This window comes from Nannospalax galili, unplaced genomic scaffold, assembly GCF_000622305.1.
Source record: "Nannospalax galili isolate Female #2095 unplaced genomic scaffold, S.galili_v1.0 scaffold341, whole genome shotgun sequence".
In the NCBI taxonomy this organism is placed as follows: domain Eukaryota; kingdom Metazoa; phylum Chordata; class Mammalia; order Rodentia; family Spalacidae; genus Nannospalax; species Nannospalax galili.
This window is the reverse complement of record NW_008346082.1, coordinates 382,067-392,963: the sequence shown is the minus strand read 5'-3', so window position 1 is coordinate 392,963 and position 10,897 is coordinate 382,067. Positions and strand designations below refer to the sequence as shown.

Sequence of the window (10,897 nt, the reverse complement as noted above, 5' to 3'; positions counted from 1 at the left end):
CGGCGGGAGCCGGAGTCCCGGCACCCGGGTTAGGGCTGGGCCCGCGCCCATGGCGAGCGCGGCCTGCCCGGGGCCCGGGGACCCTGCCATGTGAAGCGGGTCCGGGCTGGGGGCCCGGCCATGGCTGGGGAGCGGCCCCCACTGCGGGGCCCCGGGCCCGGAGAGGCGCCGGGGGAGGGGCCGGGGGGCGCAGGCGGAGGCCCGGGTCGGGGCCGCCCCTCCTCCTACCGGGCCCTCCGCAGCGCTGTGTCCAGCCTGGCACGGGTGGACGATTTCGACTGCGCGGAGAAGATTGGGGCCGGCTTCTTCTCTGAGGTCTACAAGGTAGGACCCGTGGAAGGAGAGAGGGGCGGGACCAAGCCTGCCAACGGAGGCTCGAACTTGGGGGCCCTCAGCCTGGGTTAGATCTCATATACTTGAGCAAGCCACCCAACCTGTCGGGCACACTCCGGCCCTTGCCGCCACCAGGTTCGGCACCGACAGTCGGGGCAAGTCATGGTGCTGAAGATGAACAAGCTCCCCAGTAACCGGGGCAACACACTAAGGGAAGTGCAGCTGATGAACCGGCTCCGCCACCCAAACATCCTAAGGTGAGCTTAGCCTTTTGGCTGGGCGGCTTGCTGGGCATGAGGAAAAAGAGCCAGCGGGGGTTGGCGGTGGGGATGAGGAGCCCGGGCTCTTACAGGCTACCCTTCCATCTTCCCCATCGTCTTCCAGGTTCATGGGGGTCTGTGTGCACCAGGGGCAGCTACATGCTCTTACAGAGGTAAGCATAGGCCAAGAAAGTGGGAAAGCACCACACCTCCCAGGGGAGAGTCAGCCGACTTGGTGGATCTGCAGGGGGAGAAAGAAGAGCTCAGGACCTCCAACAGGAGACTTCCTGAACTAACCTTTGGGCAAACCACATACCAGAGGCCTCAGCTAGACTCAGTCCCTAGAACAGTGCTGCCCCATAGAACTTTCTGCGGTGATGGAGATGTTCTGTGTCTGTGGTCTGGTACAGTAGCACTAGCCGCACATGGCTAAGCTATTAAGTTAAATAGCTGTGCATAGCTAGCAGCTGCCATGCAGGATAGGGCACCCTAGAATACAGATGGGAATACAGGCTCACGCTTTTGATCTTTGTGACCTTAGTGTACCTGGTTTATGAGTGGGAGACGTGGAACACAAACTGAAGTCTCCACATCCATTCCCCTTCTATTTTCCATATATCCCAGTATATGAATGGGGGGACTCTGGAACAGCTGCTCAGCTCCCCAGAACCCCTATCGTGGCCAGTCAGGCTCCACCTGGCACTCGACATTGCCAGAGGCCTACGGTACCTACATGCCAAAGGTGTATTTCACCGAGACCTCACATCCAAGGTAGGCTGGTCCGGGTGGGTGGAGGCATGAAAGAGGGCTTGAGATGGTTAAGTTGTAACTGATCCATGGATGCTGGATATGGATAGTAAATTCATTAGGAAGTTGGAGTGACAAGGTGTTAAGAATGTTGAAGCACTGGGCTGATGGGAGTGCTCCAAGCAACTGAGTATCACACTGTTGAATGATGTTGCCATATTGGGGTGCATTGGAGAACTGGGAGGGGAGGTTGGGGTGACACTAGAATGACACAGGGGTATATACTGGAAGACCAGAAAGCAGGTGATAGATGTGTGAGGATGCCTGTATGTGTATATCAGAACTGTCTGGTCCGAAGGGAAGACCGAGGCTTCACAGCTGTAGTGGGTGACTTCGGGCTGGCTGAAAAGATTCCTGTGTATAGGTAAGGTGAATGCCCTTGTTACCCTCAAGCCTCCCAGAGGTCCCCAATCTGAGGGAAGCCCCAAGTGACATTTCCCTTGGGTGGGGAGGAGGCTCACCGCATCCCCTTTTGCCTGGGGAGAATGTCTGAATAAAAAGCTTCTGACCACCCTGTCCCTGCTTCTTCAGGGAAGGAGCAAGGAAAGAGCCACTGGCTGTGGTGGGTTCCCCATACTGGATGGCTCCAGAGGTGTTGCGTGGTGAGCTGTATGATGAGAAGGTAAGACATCAACCCTTCAGAGCCCCCAAAACCCCCAGAGACTTTTTAAGATAGTGCCCCATCCAACAACCAGATATTCAAGAGCCCCTGAATGCCACCCCCCGCCCCCAATGCACCTCACTGTCTCCTTCCAACACAAGATATCTATCAGTTCTTCCCCCATGATGCTGTCATCTCCTACCTCCAGGCTGATGTCTTTGCCTTTGGGATTGTCCTCTGTGAACTCATTGCCCGAGTACCTGCGGACCCCGACTACCTACCCCGTACTGAGGTGAACGTCTCTAGGTTTGAAATGGGAAGCTCCCACTGTAGGTGACTCAAACAAGGATTCCCTGGAGCTTGAGGTCCTCACAGTGGGGGGCAGGAGGAGAGCCCAAGGGAAGCTGACTTGGTGGCCTCTCCTCTGTGCCTACAGGACTTTGGCCTGGATGTGCCTGCTTTTCGAACGCTGGTAGGAGATGACTGCCCACTGCCTTTCCTGCTCCTGGCCATCCACTGCTGCAGTGTAAGAGCTTGACTCTCCTCCCAGCCCCTGGCCCCTATCCTGCCTTATGGGCTCCAGGTGATGATGAGAGGAAAACTCAGGGCCCCTCTTCCAGAGCCTTGAGTGAAGCTGCTCTGTTTTTATGCATCAGATGGAACCCAGCACCCGTGCCCCTTTCACTGAAATCACCCAGCACCTGGAACAGATCTTGGAGCAGCTACCTGAGCAAGCTCCACTCACCAAGACTCCCCTGACATACAATCAGGGTAAGTGCATGACCTTGACCCAACAGAAGTCCTGCCTCTCATCCTGAGAAGTCAGAGTTATCTGGCAGAGGCTGGGTGGATTGATTAGTTGAAAAGGCTGGGGTCAGGCAGGGTAGGATAGAGTAGGGTAAGATGGAAAGGCATCTCAAAAACGATAGTTTTCTATCACTAGAGCTTGTGAAAGCAAAGGTAAGAAAGTAAAAAGGTGACTGAGGTGACATTCCCACTTTCCAAAGCACCCTATGGAACTTCTTTTTCTTTGTGTGTTTGTTTGTTTGAGACAGGGTCTCCCTGTAGTTCTAGCTGGCCGGGTTATGTAGACAGGGCTGGCATCGATCTCACAGAGATCTGCCTGCTTCTGCCTCCTGAGTGTTGGTACTAAAGGCATGCACCACCACACCCAGCTGGGACTCCCTTTTCTGAGTTCTTGTCCCACCAGCCTCCTCATTGAGGGCCTCAGGATCTGTAAGCAAATGCTGAGAACAGTGATGACACCTCTCTCTACAGGGTCTGTTCCAAGAAGAGGTCCCTCTGCCACACTTCCCAGGCCAGACCCCCGGCTCTCCCGCAGCCGGTCAGACCTCTTCCTACCGCCTTCACCAGAATCACCCCCCAACTGGGGGGACAATCTGACACGAGTCAACCCCTTCTCACTACGGGAAGACCTGAGGGGTGGCAAGATCAAGCTTCTGGACACACCGTGCAAGCCTGTCACCCCTCTGCCCCTGGTACCACCATCACCACTGGCCTCTACCCAGCTGCCCTTGGTGACCACTCCAGAGACTCTGATCCAGCCTGGGACACCTGTCCGCCGCTGCCGCTCACTACCTTCATCCCCTGAGCTCCCCCGTCGTATGGAGACTGCACTGCCTGGTCCTGGCCCTTCTCCCATGGGCCCCTCGGCTGAAGAAAAGATGGAGTGTGAGGGCAGCAGCCCTGAACCAGATCCCCCAGGACCGGCTCTCCAGCTGCCTCTGGCTGTGGCCACTGACAACTTCATCAGTACTTGTTCCTCAGCTTCTCAACCCTGGTCCCCTAGATCAGGACCTCCCCTCAACAATAATCCCCCTGCTGTGGTGGTGAACTCCCCACAAGGCTGGGCTGGGGAGCCCTGGAACCGGGCACAACATAGCCTTCCCCGGGCAGCAGCCCTGGAGCGGACAGAACCCTCGCCACCACCATCAGCTCCCCGGGAGCCTGAGGAGGGGCTGCCTTGCCCCGGCTGCTGCCTTGGCCCCTTCAGCTTTGGCTTCCTGTCCATGTGCCCCCGCCCCACCCCAGCTGTTGCCCGCTACCGCAATCTGAACTGTGAAGCGGGCAGTCTTCTCTGCCACCGAGGGCACCACGCCAAGCCACCCACACCCAGCCTGCAGCTGCCTGGGGCACGCTCTTAGCAGTGGAGCCTGTAATATCAGGCTTCCAACTTTGGCCTTCAGGATACCCTGTAAGGACAGAGCGCACTTGCTGGACAATGCCAGCCCGAGATGGGCTGACTGGTTCTTCTCCCCGTTAGGGGAGCCTCAGCATGGACTCGAGGGACAGAGCACTTCCTATCCCCCAGGGATCGCCCCTGGGCTCACCCTCCCATGGGGATCACCGAACCAGACACAGCATTGCTGACACACAAGACTAACACGTGCAAATTATTTAAAAAATATTTCAATAAAACTGCCTGGCTGGCTCCGGGCCATCCATCCACTCAGCGGTGCGCCCTCCTCCCCACACCCATCTCCAGTCTGGGAAGTTCTTAGGAAGGCCAAAGCCCTTTCTGGAGGCTTCTTCACTCTCTTCCCAGGAACAGTCCAATTTCTGGGACAGGGTCTCAGGCAGGCTGTTGAGAAGTGTCAGATGGGAATCAACCCTTGGCTAGGCGTGCCCAAAATGAGGACATGCAACCTTTTTTTTTTTCTTTTTGGTCTTTTAAGACAGGGTCTCCCTGGAGCCCCAGCTGTCCTGGAACTCGCTCTGTAGACCAGGCTGGCCTTGAACTCACAGAGATCCGCCTGCCTCTGCCTCTCAAGTGCTGGGATTAAAGGCGTGCACCACCACGCCTGGCTGGGAATAGCAATCTTAACCTGCAGGCCACATGTTAGGATCCAAGTCACAAACTCTCCTTGGCATGAATGTCTGGAAGTGTAAAACATCAAATGAGCTCCAGGTGACTCTCTAACCCTCATCCAGATCACCCTATCTTCCCCAGCTCCCTGAACAGCCACCTCACCAGCCTGCCTTCTGTTCTAGACTGTTATCTCCCCCCTCTCCCTACCCGGTCTGCCCTTACATAAGCATACCAGGGCACTGGGGGCCAGGTGCAGCTGTCAAATGCAGAAACAAGATTTCCTTGGGCCCCTGTCCCAAGTCCCTCTGTCTGTAGACACACACCCATGCCTGATCTCCATCCTTTACACTTACCCAGCAAAGAATAGTCCCCATCTGGAAATGTGAAAACTTCCAACTCACAGATGCAGGGGTAAGACTCTGTACACTTTGATTGCGATTTTTTCCACAACCAGCCGTTTATCCTGGTACATGATTTTGAGCTTTGAGAAAGATGTAAGAGTGGTAAGTAGAATTGGGTTACACTCTAGGCCCCTCCTAGAACATCCTTTCTCTTCCCTTGCTCTGTATAAAACCTAGTTCAAGTCCTAATTTATGCTGCCTGTAAAAGACTAGATCTGGCCATGGTTCAGGGACAGATTTCTGGACTCCAACTCAGTGGCCTTAACCCCCAAGGTCTTAAAGATGAAAACTTCAGAGAATGTGAGTCACCCTATTTCAGGGTCCTTAGTGTTAATCCTAGCTAAATCCTCAGCCCTCTGTTAAATGACATAAATCACAACTTAGTAATTATTTGTTTTTATAGGGCAGTTTCGTTTTTTGAGACAAGGTCTGGCTTTGCAGCCCGGGCTGTCCTTGAACTCATAATCTTCTTGCCTTGGCATCCCAAGTACTGGCATTTATAAACATGTGCCACTGTACCCAGCTTGTAATTACTTCTTAAATATATGCTAGGGCCCTCTGGTCCCGGAGATAGAATAGAAAATAAGAATGCCCTAAGAATAGGGCAGTTTCGTTTTTTGAGACAAGGTCTGGCTTTGCAGCCCGGGCTGTCCTTGAACTCATAATCTTCTTGCCTTGGCATCCCAAGTACTGGCATTTATAAACATGTGCCACTGTACCCAGCTTGTAATTACTTCTTAAATATATGCTAGGGCCCTCTGGTCCCGGAGATAGAATAGAAAATAAGAATGCCCTAAGAGTAGTTCATTAAACAGAAGGAACAAAAAAAAAAAAAAAGGAAATTACAGTATTGATTTATGAGAGAGAGTTTGTGGACTAGATCTTGGGGAAACAAATTATCATGCCTTTATGAGAGTACGATGGGGTTAAAAATACCTCAGTCCTCACAAACTTACCGAGTATGTTGTGAGCTATGGCTGTCCTGTTGGCCAATCCAATATGAATCTGAACCACTATATACCAACTCTCTTAAGCTGCTCAACAAATGCTGCTGGGAAGACTTCAAAGACACAGATATGTGGAGAGTGATGAGAATATGGAAGAAAATGGACACCCTAGGATAAGGGTTACAGGTTTTGGCAAGAGGGCTGTGTCCATTTAGGTACTTGACAGCTCTTCCAAGACTTGTCCCTGTACCCTTCAAGTGCCACCCTGCAGATACAGCTTACCCTTTATTTCACCTGCAAGCTGGGTAAGAATTTTTACCATCTCTTGGACAGAAGTCATCCTGTGCACTTCTTATACCAAGGAATCAATCCCTACAATTCAGTGCCAGGGGTCTGGTACCTCTCTGCCTGAGGGACCACAAGCATCAAAGAGCTGCAGCCAGGGAGCTGACCAGCAAGCTAAGACACAGGTTAAAGAAGAGATGGCTCAGAAATTTCTGCTCTCATACCAACTCTAAGCACAAGGCTGGGAAATTGCAGAGGCTGTTGCCAAGCTTAGTAGCAAACAGTGTTGTGATTATCAGTATCTTCCTTAGGAAAGGAAAGCAAGCCATGACACACATCCAGGTGTGCACTGCCATTCCTAACTCCTGATGATGTACATCCCTTTACATACAATACCCACTTCAGAATATGGATAAGGGTATACTTACTGAATAAGTGTATGAAGGAAATTCACTTGGGGTGGCCAGTTTGGAAGACAGAGATGTACAATGTTCTTGACTCTCCTCCCAAGTTTTTCGAGTAGGTGAGACGTAAAGACAGTTTTTCTCATACAGTATCCATCCCAGTGGACAGCAGGTGTCTACAAAGCAGAAAGAATATGACAACACTTGGGATTAAAGTGACTGATCAGGGGGCTGGAGAGATGGCTCAGTGGTTAAGAACACCAGTTGTTCTTGCAGAAGACCTGGGTTCGAATCCCAGCACCCACATGGCAGCTAATAACTGTCTGTAACTCCAGTCCCAAGGGATCCAACAGCCTCTTTTGACCTCCACAGACATTGCATGACACGGGTGCACTTACCTACATGCAGGCAATACACACATACACATAAAATAAAAATAATAAATAGAATTTTAAAAAGTTTAAAGTGACTGATAGATCAGTCAGCTCGTTGTTAACAATATTCCTTTAGGTCTAATCTCAATGTCTTCATTGACTTATAGTCCTTGATCTTTGCAATCTTTCATTTATATATATTTATTATTTTTATTTTATGTGTATGAGTGTATTGCCTGCATGTATGTAAGTGCACCCATATCATGCAATGCCTGAGGAGGTCAGAAGAGGGCGTCAGTACCCCTGGAACTGGAGTTATGGATGATTGTTAGCCACCATGTGGATGCTCAGGCCTCTGCAAGAGCAGTCAGTGCTCTTAACCACTGAGTCATCTCTCCAGCCCCAATCTTTGCAACCTGCCTTTTGCCTCTTCTGGCAATGCCTTTATATACATGAGGCAAGTCTTACTTCTTAACAATATGGGAAGTTTATTTTAATAAAACCGGCGTCACTATTTCTGATTTCTGAAACATTGACACTGACACTTTAACCAGCCTTGCTGGGCTCACAAACTGGCCGGCCAATAAGCTTTTCGTTCATTCATTCATTCATTCATTCATTCCATTTGCTCCCTAACACATTCTCCACTGCACACTCAAAGCTTTGCCACACTCCCCAGACCTGGCAACATTTCTCTCCACAGCTCTATAAGTAGACAGCCTTGGATCCTGTTTGGCTGAAGTTATGAACACTGTCATTTCCCTCTTTCCACCTCAAAATGTCTGTCTCAGTTTTTCTTTTCCTGTTTATCCATAAGAAATTAACATTCTTCTTTAACACCTCATGCTACAATCTGTGCTCTTGATCCCAAACACCTTTCTCTATTACTTTGCTCTGTGAGTCCTATCTCTGCCACTCAAAAATCATTCCCTGTCCACTGGCTCCCTCTCTTATGTCTACATTTTCTCTTGTGTCCATTGAGCTATCCCCATTGAGCTGTACTATAATAATTTAAGGGAATTAAAAGAAATTGGTGAGAACCAACTTGAAGAGAATGAAGGACTAAAAAACATGCTGAAAGGTAGGCAGGGGCCTTAAAAAGCCAAGTTAAAGAGATTTTATGTTTGTTATTTGAGACAGGCTTTCCCTATGTAGCCTAAGCTGGCCTCAAATCCCTAATCCTCCTTCATTAGCCTCCCAGATGCTGAAGTTACAGAAATGTGCTACGATGCTTATCTTGGGATCTTTTTTCCAATCTTTTTTATTTTATGTGTATGAGTGTTTTGCCTGCATATGTAAGTGCACCCATGGGTACAATGCCCACGGAAACTAGAAGAGGGTGTCAGATCTGTAACAGAAATTATAGATGGTTGCTAGCCACCATGTGGGTACTGGGAACCAAACCCAGACCCTCTAGAAGAGTAGCCAGTGCTCTTAATCACTGAGTCATCTCTCCAGCCTCTGAATCTTTTTGTTTATATGGGAAAACCTGTTGGGTTAGGCAGTTACAATCAAAGTGGTCGTCTACAACCAACCTGTCACCAGAGGAGCACCATGGGATGCCAAGATCTAAAGTGTAGCTCTGAGAATGGGCAGCAGCACTGATATAGGTCTGAGAAATAAGGTTAAGGAGAGGGCTCAGTGGTTAAAGTCCTTACTAGTCCTTACTAGGACCTGAGTTCAGATCCCCAGCACCCATGTAAAAATCTGGGGATGGTACTCTAGATTACATCCGTAACTCCAGTTCCAGAATACTGATGCCTTCTTCTGGCCTCTGCAGGCATTGTACAACATGGGTGCACTTACATACATGCAGGCAATACACATACACATAAAATAATAAATAAATAATTTTTTTAAGAAATGAATGCACCCCCATTCAGGTTCCTCAAACCACAAGCCCATATGCTATGACGCACCACATTGTCAAAGTCACACATGGCTTAGAATGTCATTTGCCTTGCCTCACCTCCAGAATGCACCTTGTATCAGTAAGTCCTCACCTTTTGGGGGATCTCAGATGTAGTGAGAATTAAAACTGAGGCTCTAGTTTTTAGAAAACTATACAAGCAACCAACCTCACACACAAATTCAAAGGGTTCCAGATCCTTACCACTGATACTAGATGAAACCTGAGTTTGCCATGTTGCTATGGACAATGTGATTCAGATCGCTGGAAGTTACTTCCTTTCCCCTTCCCCCATGATCTGCATTAGAGCTGAGTGCCTCTCCCTAAACTCAGTGTGCATCTTGGGCCTTCTCCTCAATGACCAAGCTGTACAGCTCAGGTGAGCCGCTACTCAGGTCCACTGTCCCTTCCCTGAACAGCTCACTGGCCCCTGAGAGCTATACAGATCCAGCTACTGTCTCCTGGCTTCGGTCCACCCCTCACAGGCTATCTGTCCCATTTCCCTGATCCCGGGGCAGATACCTGATGAGCGGCACGAAAAGAAGCGTTTCAGTGTGTCCCGCATGGCAACCAGCCTCTGGTTCAAGGTCATCCTCTGGAGAGAGAGGCCCTGCTCTCTCTTCAAGCTCTCCTTGGTCTTTGTAACCTCAGACAGGCAGGCCTGTAGTTGCTGCTCGGTGGCTTCATGATTCCTTTGCTTCTCCTGCAGAGCTTCCTGACTCAGAATGAACTCTCTCCTGGACCTCTGCAAATCCTCCTCCTTCTGCCCCAGCTGAGTTGTCTTTTCACGGAGTTGCTGCCGCAAGCTGCTGTTAGTGGCTTCCAGAACCCTGGTCATCTGCTGGAGCTGCTGAGACACCTGAAGATCTGCATGGCCAGAAAAGAGACAGATTAGGTATCTGTGATACATACCTGTGATCCAGCACAGGGAAGCCTGGGACAAGAAGGACAGCAACTTCGAGGCCAGCCTGGGCTATATTTGGAGCCCCTTTAGGAGGTAGGGAAGCTTGAGGTCACGCCCTTCAGCTGTACCCAGCTGGTGCCCTAAGACTGCAGTTATCAACTTTTTCTACTTCTTGCAATTTTTGTATAACATGCTAAAGTTTAAGATCTGGCTACCTAAAGCTTAAGGAGATCCTGGACTAGGTAAGGGTGATTTAGGAAGGCAGGACACTCTAGGACCAATCTGACTGGAAACCAGACAAAAAAGCTAAGGATGTGGGGTCAGTGTCTATGAGCCTTCCTTAGGAAAGGCAACTTTGGGGGAGAGGGGGGAAGAAAGTGTTTGGGGCGAATGGGGAAAGGAGGTACTCATACTCACAGCGAACTCCCAGGCAGATGGCAGCCACCCCTGACATCAGGCAGGCTAGAAGAAGGCCAAGCAAGAAGTATTGCAAGCAGACTGTGGGACCTTAGAGAACAGAGATGAGGGGGAGTCAGTCCCAGGAAAGAATTTATAGACTGGGGTGGGGGTGAGGAGGGAGGCACTTGGGAAAGCATTTTTAAGAAGACTTTGTCCAGTTGGGGAGCAGGGTGTTGCAGAATAAGGACTGGGGATTTTAACTGGTGAAAAAGACTGAGGGACTTTACCCAGTAGAGGGAACTAAATATCAGACCGAGAGAGGGAACTGGGACTGAGGGCATGTGACCAAGGACTATCAGAATAGGGGTGTTGTGATCTGGATTAATTGGAGGTGAGACTTATCCCTCCTCTCTCCTGGGATGGGGCTGAGAGTGGCGGGGGGG

The 10,897-nt window shown here is 50.3% G+C and overlaps 2 protein-coding genes across 3 annotated transcripts in view; one reads left to right on the top strand and one right to left on the bottom strand.

The window, feature by feature from the left end:
- The first annotated feature begins 6 nt into the window (after positions 1 to 6).
- On the top strand, positions 7 to 4,474 carry Tesk1 (testis associated actin remodelling kinase 1). Of its 2 annotated transcripts, XM_008842382.3 has the most exons (10): positions 7 to 324; positions 469 to 590; positions 718 to 766; positions 1,218 to 1,364; positions 1,682 to 1,764; positions 1,932 to 2,022; positions 2,210 to 2,293; positions 2,438 to 2,527; positions 2,658 to 2,772; positions 3,280 to 4,474. In XM_008842382.3, exons 1-10 carry the CDS (start codon positions 121 to 123, stop codon positions 4,164 to 4,166), a joined length of 1,872 nt encoding a protein of 623 aa, XP_008840604.1. In that variant the 5' UTR covers positions 7 to 120; the 3' UTR covers positions 4,167 to 4,474. The 2 variants fall into 2 exon arrangements, with proteins under 2 accessions (XP_008840604.1, XP_017655937.1); XM_017800448.1 differs by lacking the exons at positions 7 to 324; positions 469 to 590; positions 718 to 766; positions 1,682 to 1,764 and having other exon boundaries at positions 1,225 to 1,364.
- A 298-nt stretch (positions 4,475 to 4,772) lies between these two features.
- Positions 4,773 to 10,897, bottom strand: part of Cd72 (CD72 molecule) — a 7,339-nt gene continuing 1,214 nt past the window's right edge. The window contains exons 4-9 of the mRNA XM_029567989.1: positions 10,473 to 10,562; positions 9,674 to 10,018; positions 6,893 to 7,044; positions 6,189 to 6,292; positions 5,185 to 5,312; positions 4,773 to 4,899 (exon numbers count right to left, since the gene is read on the bottom strand). Coding sequence (XP_029423849.1) covers positions 4,874 to 4,899; positions 5,185 to 5,312; positions 6,189 to 6,292; positions 6,893 to 7,044; positions 9,674 to 10,018; positions 10,473 to 10,562 — 845 coding nt within the window. The 3' untranslated portion in view covers positions 4,773 to 4,873. The remainder of the gene's footprint in view (positions 4,900 to 5,184; positions 5,313 to 6,188; positions 6,293 to 6,892; positions 7,045 to 9,673; positions 10,019 to 10,472; positions 10,563 to 10,897) is intronic.

Bases quoted from the DNA above. Each gene is read 5' to 3' on its own strand.
- Tesk1 (XM_008842382.3), top strand. From the start codon at position 121: ATGGCTGGGGAGCGGCCCCCACTGCGGGGCCCCGGGCCCGGAGAGGCG. The intron at 325-468 runs GTAGGACCCGTG...TGCCGCCACCAG, and splicing joins TCTTCTCTGAGGTCTACAAG to GTTCGGCACCGACAGTCGGG. The intron at 1,765-1,931 runs GTAAGGTGAATG...CTGCTTCTTCAG, and splicing joins GAAAAGATTCCTGTGTATAG to GGAAGGAGCAAGGAAAGAGC.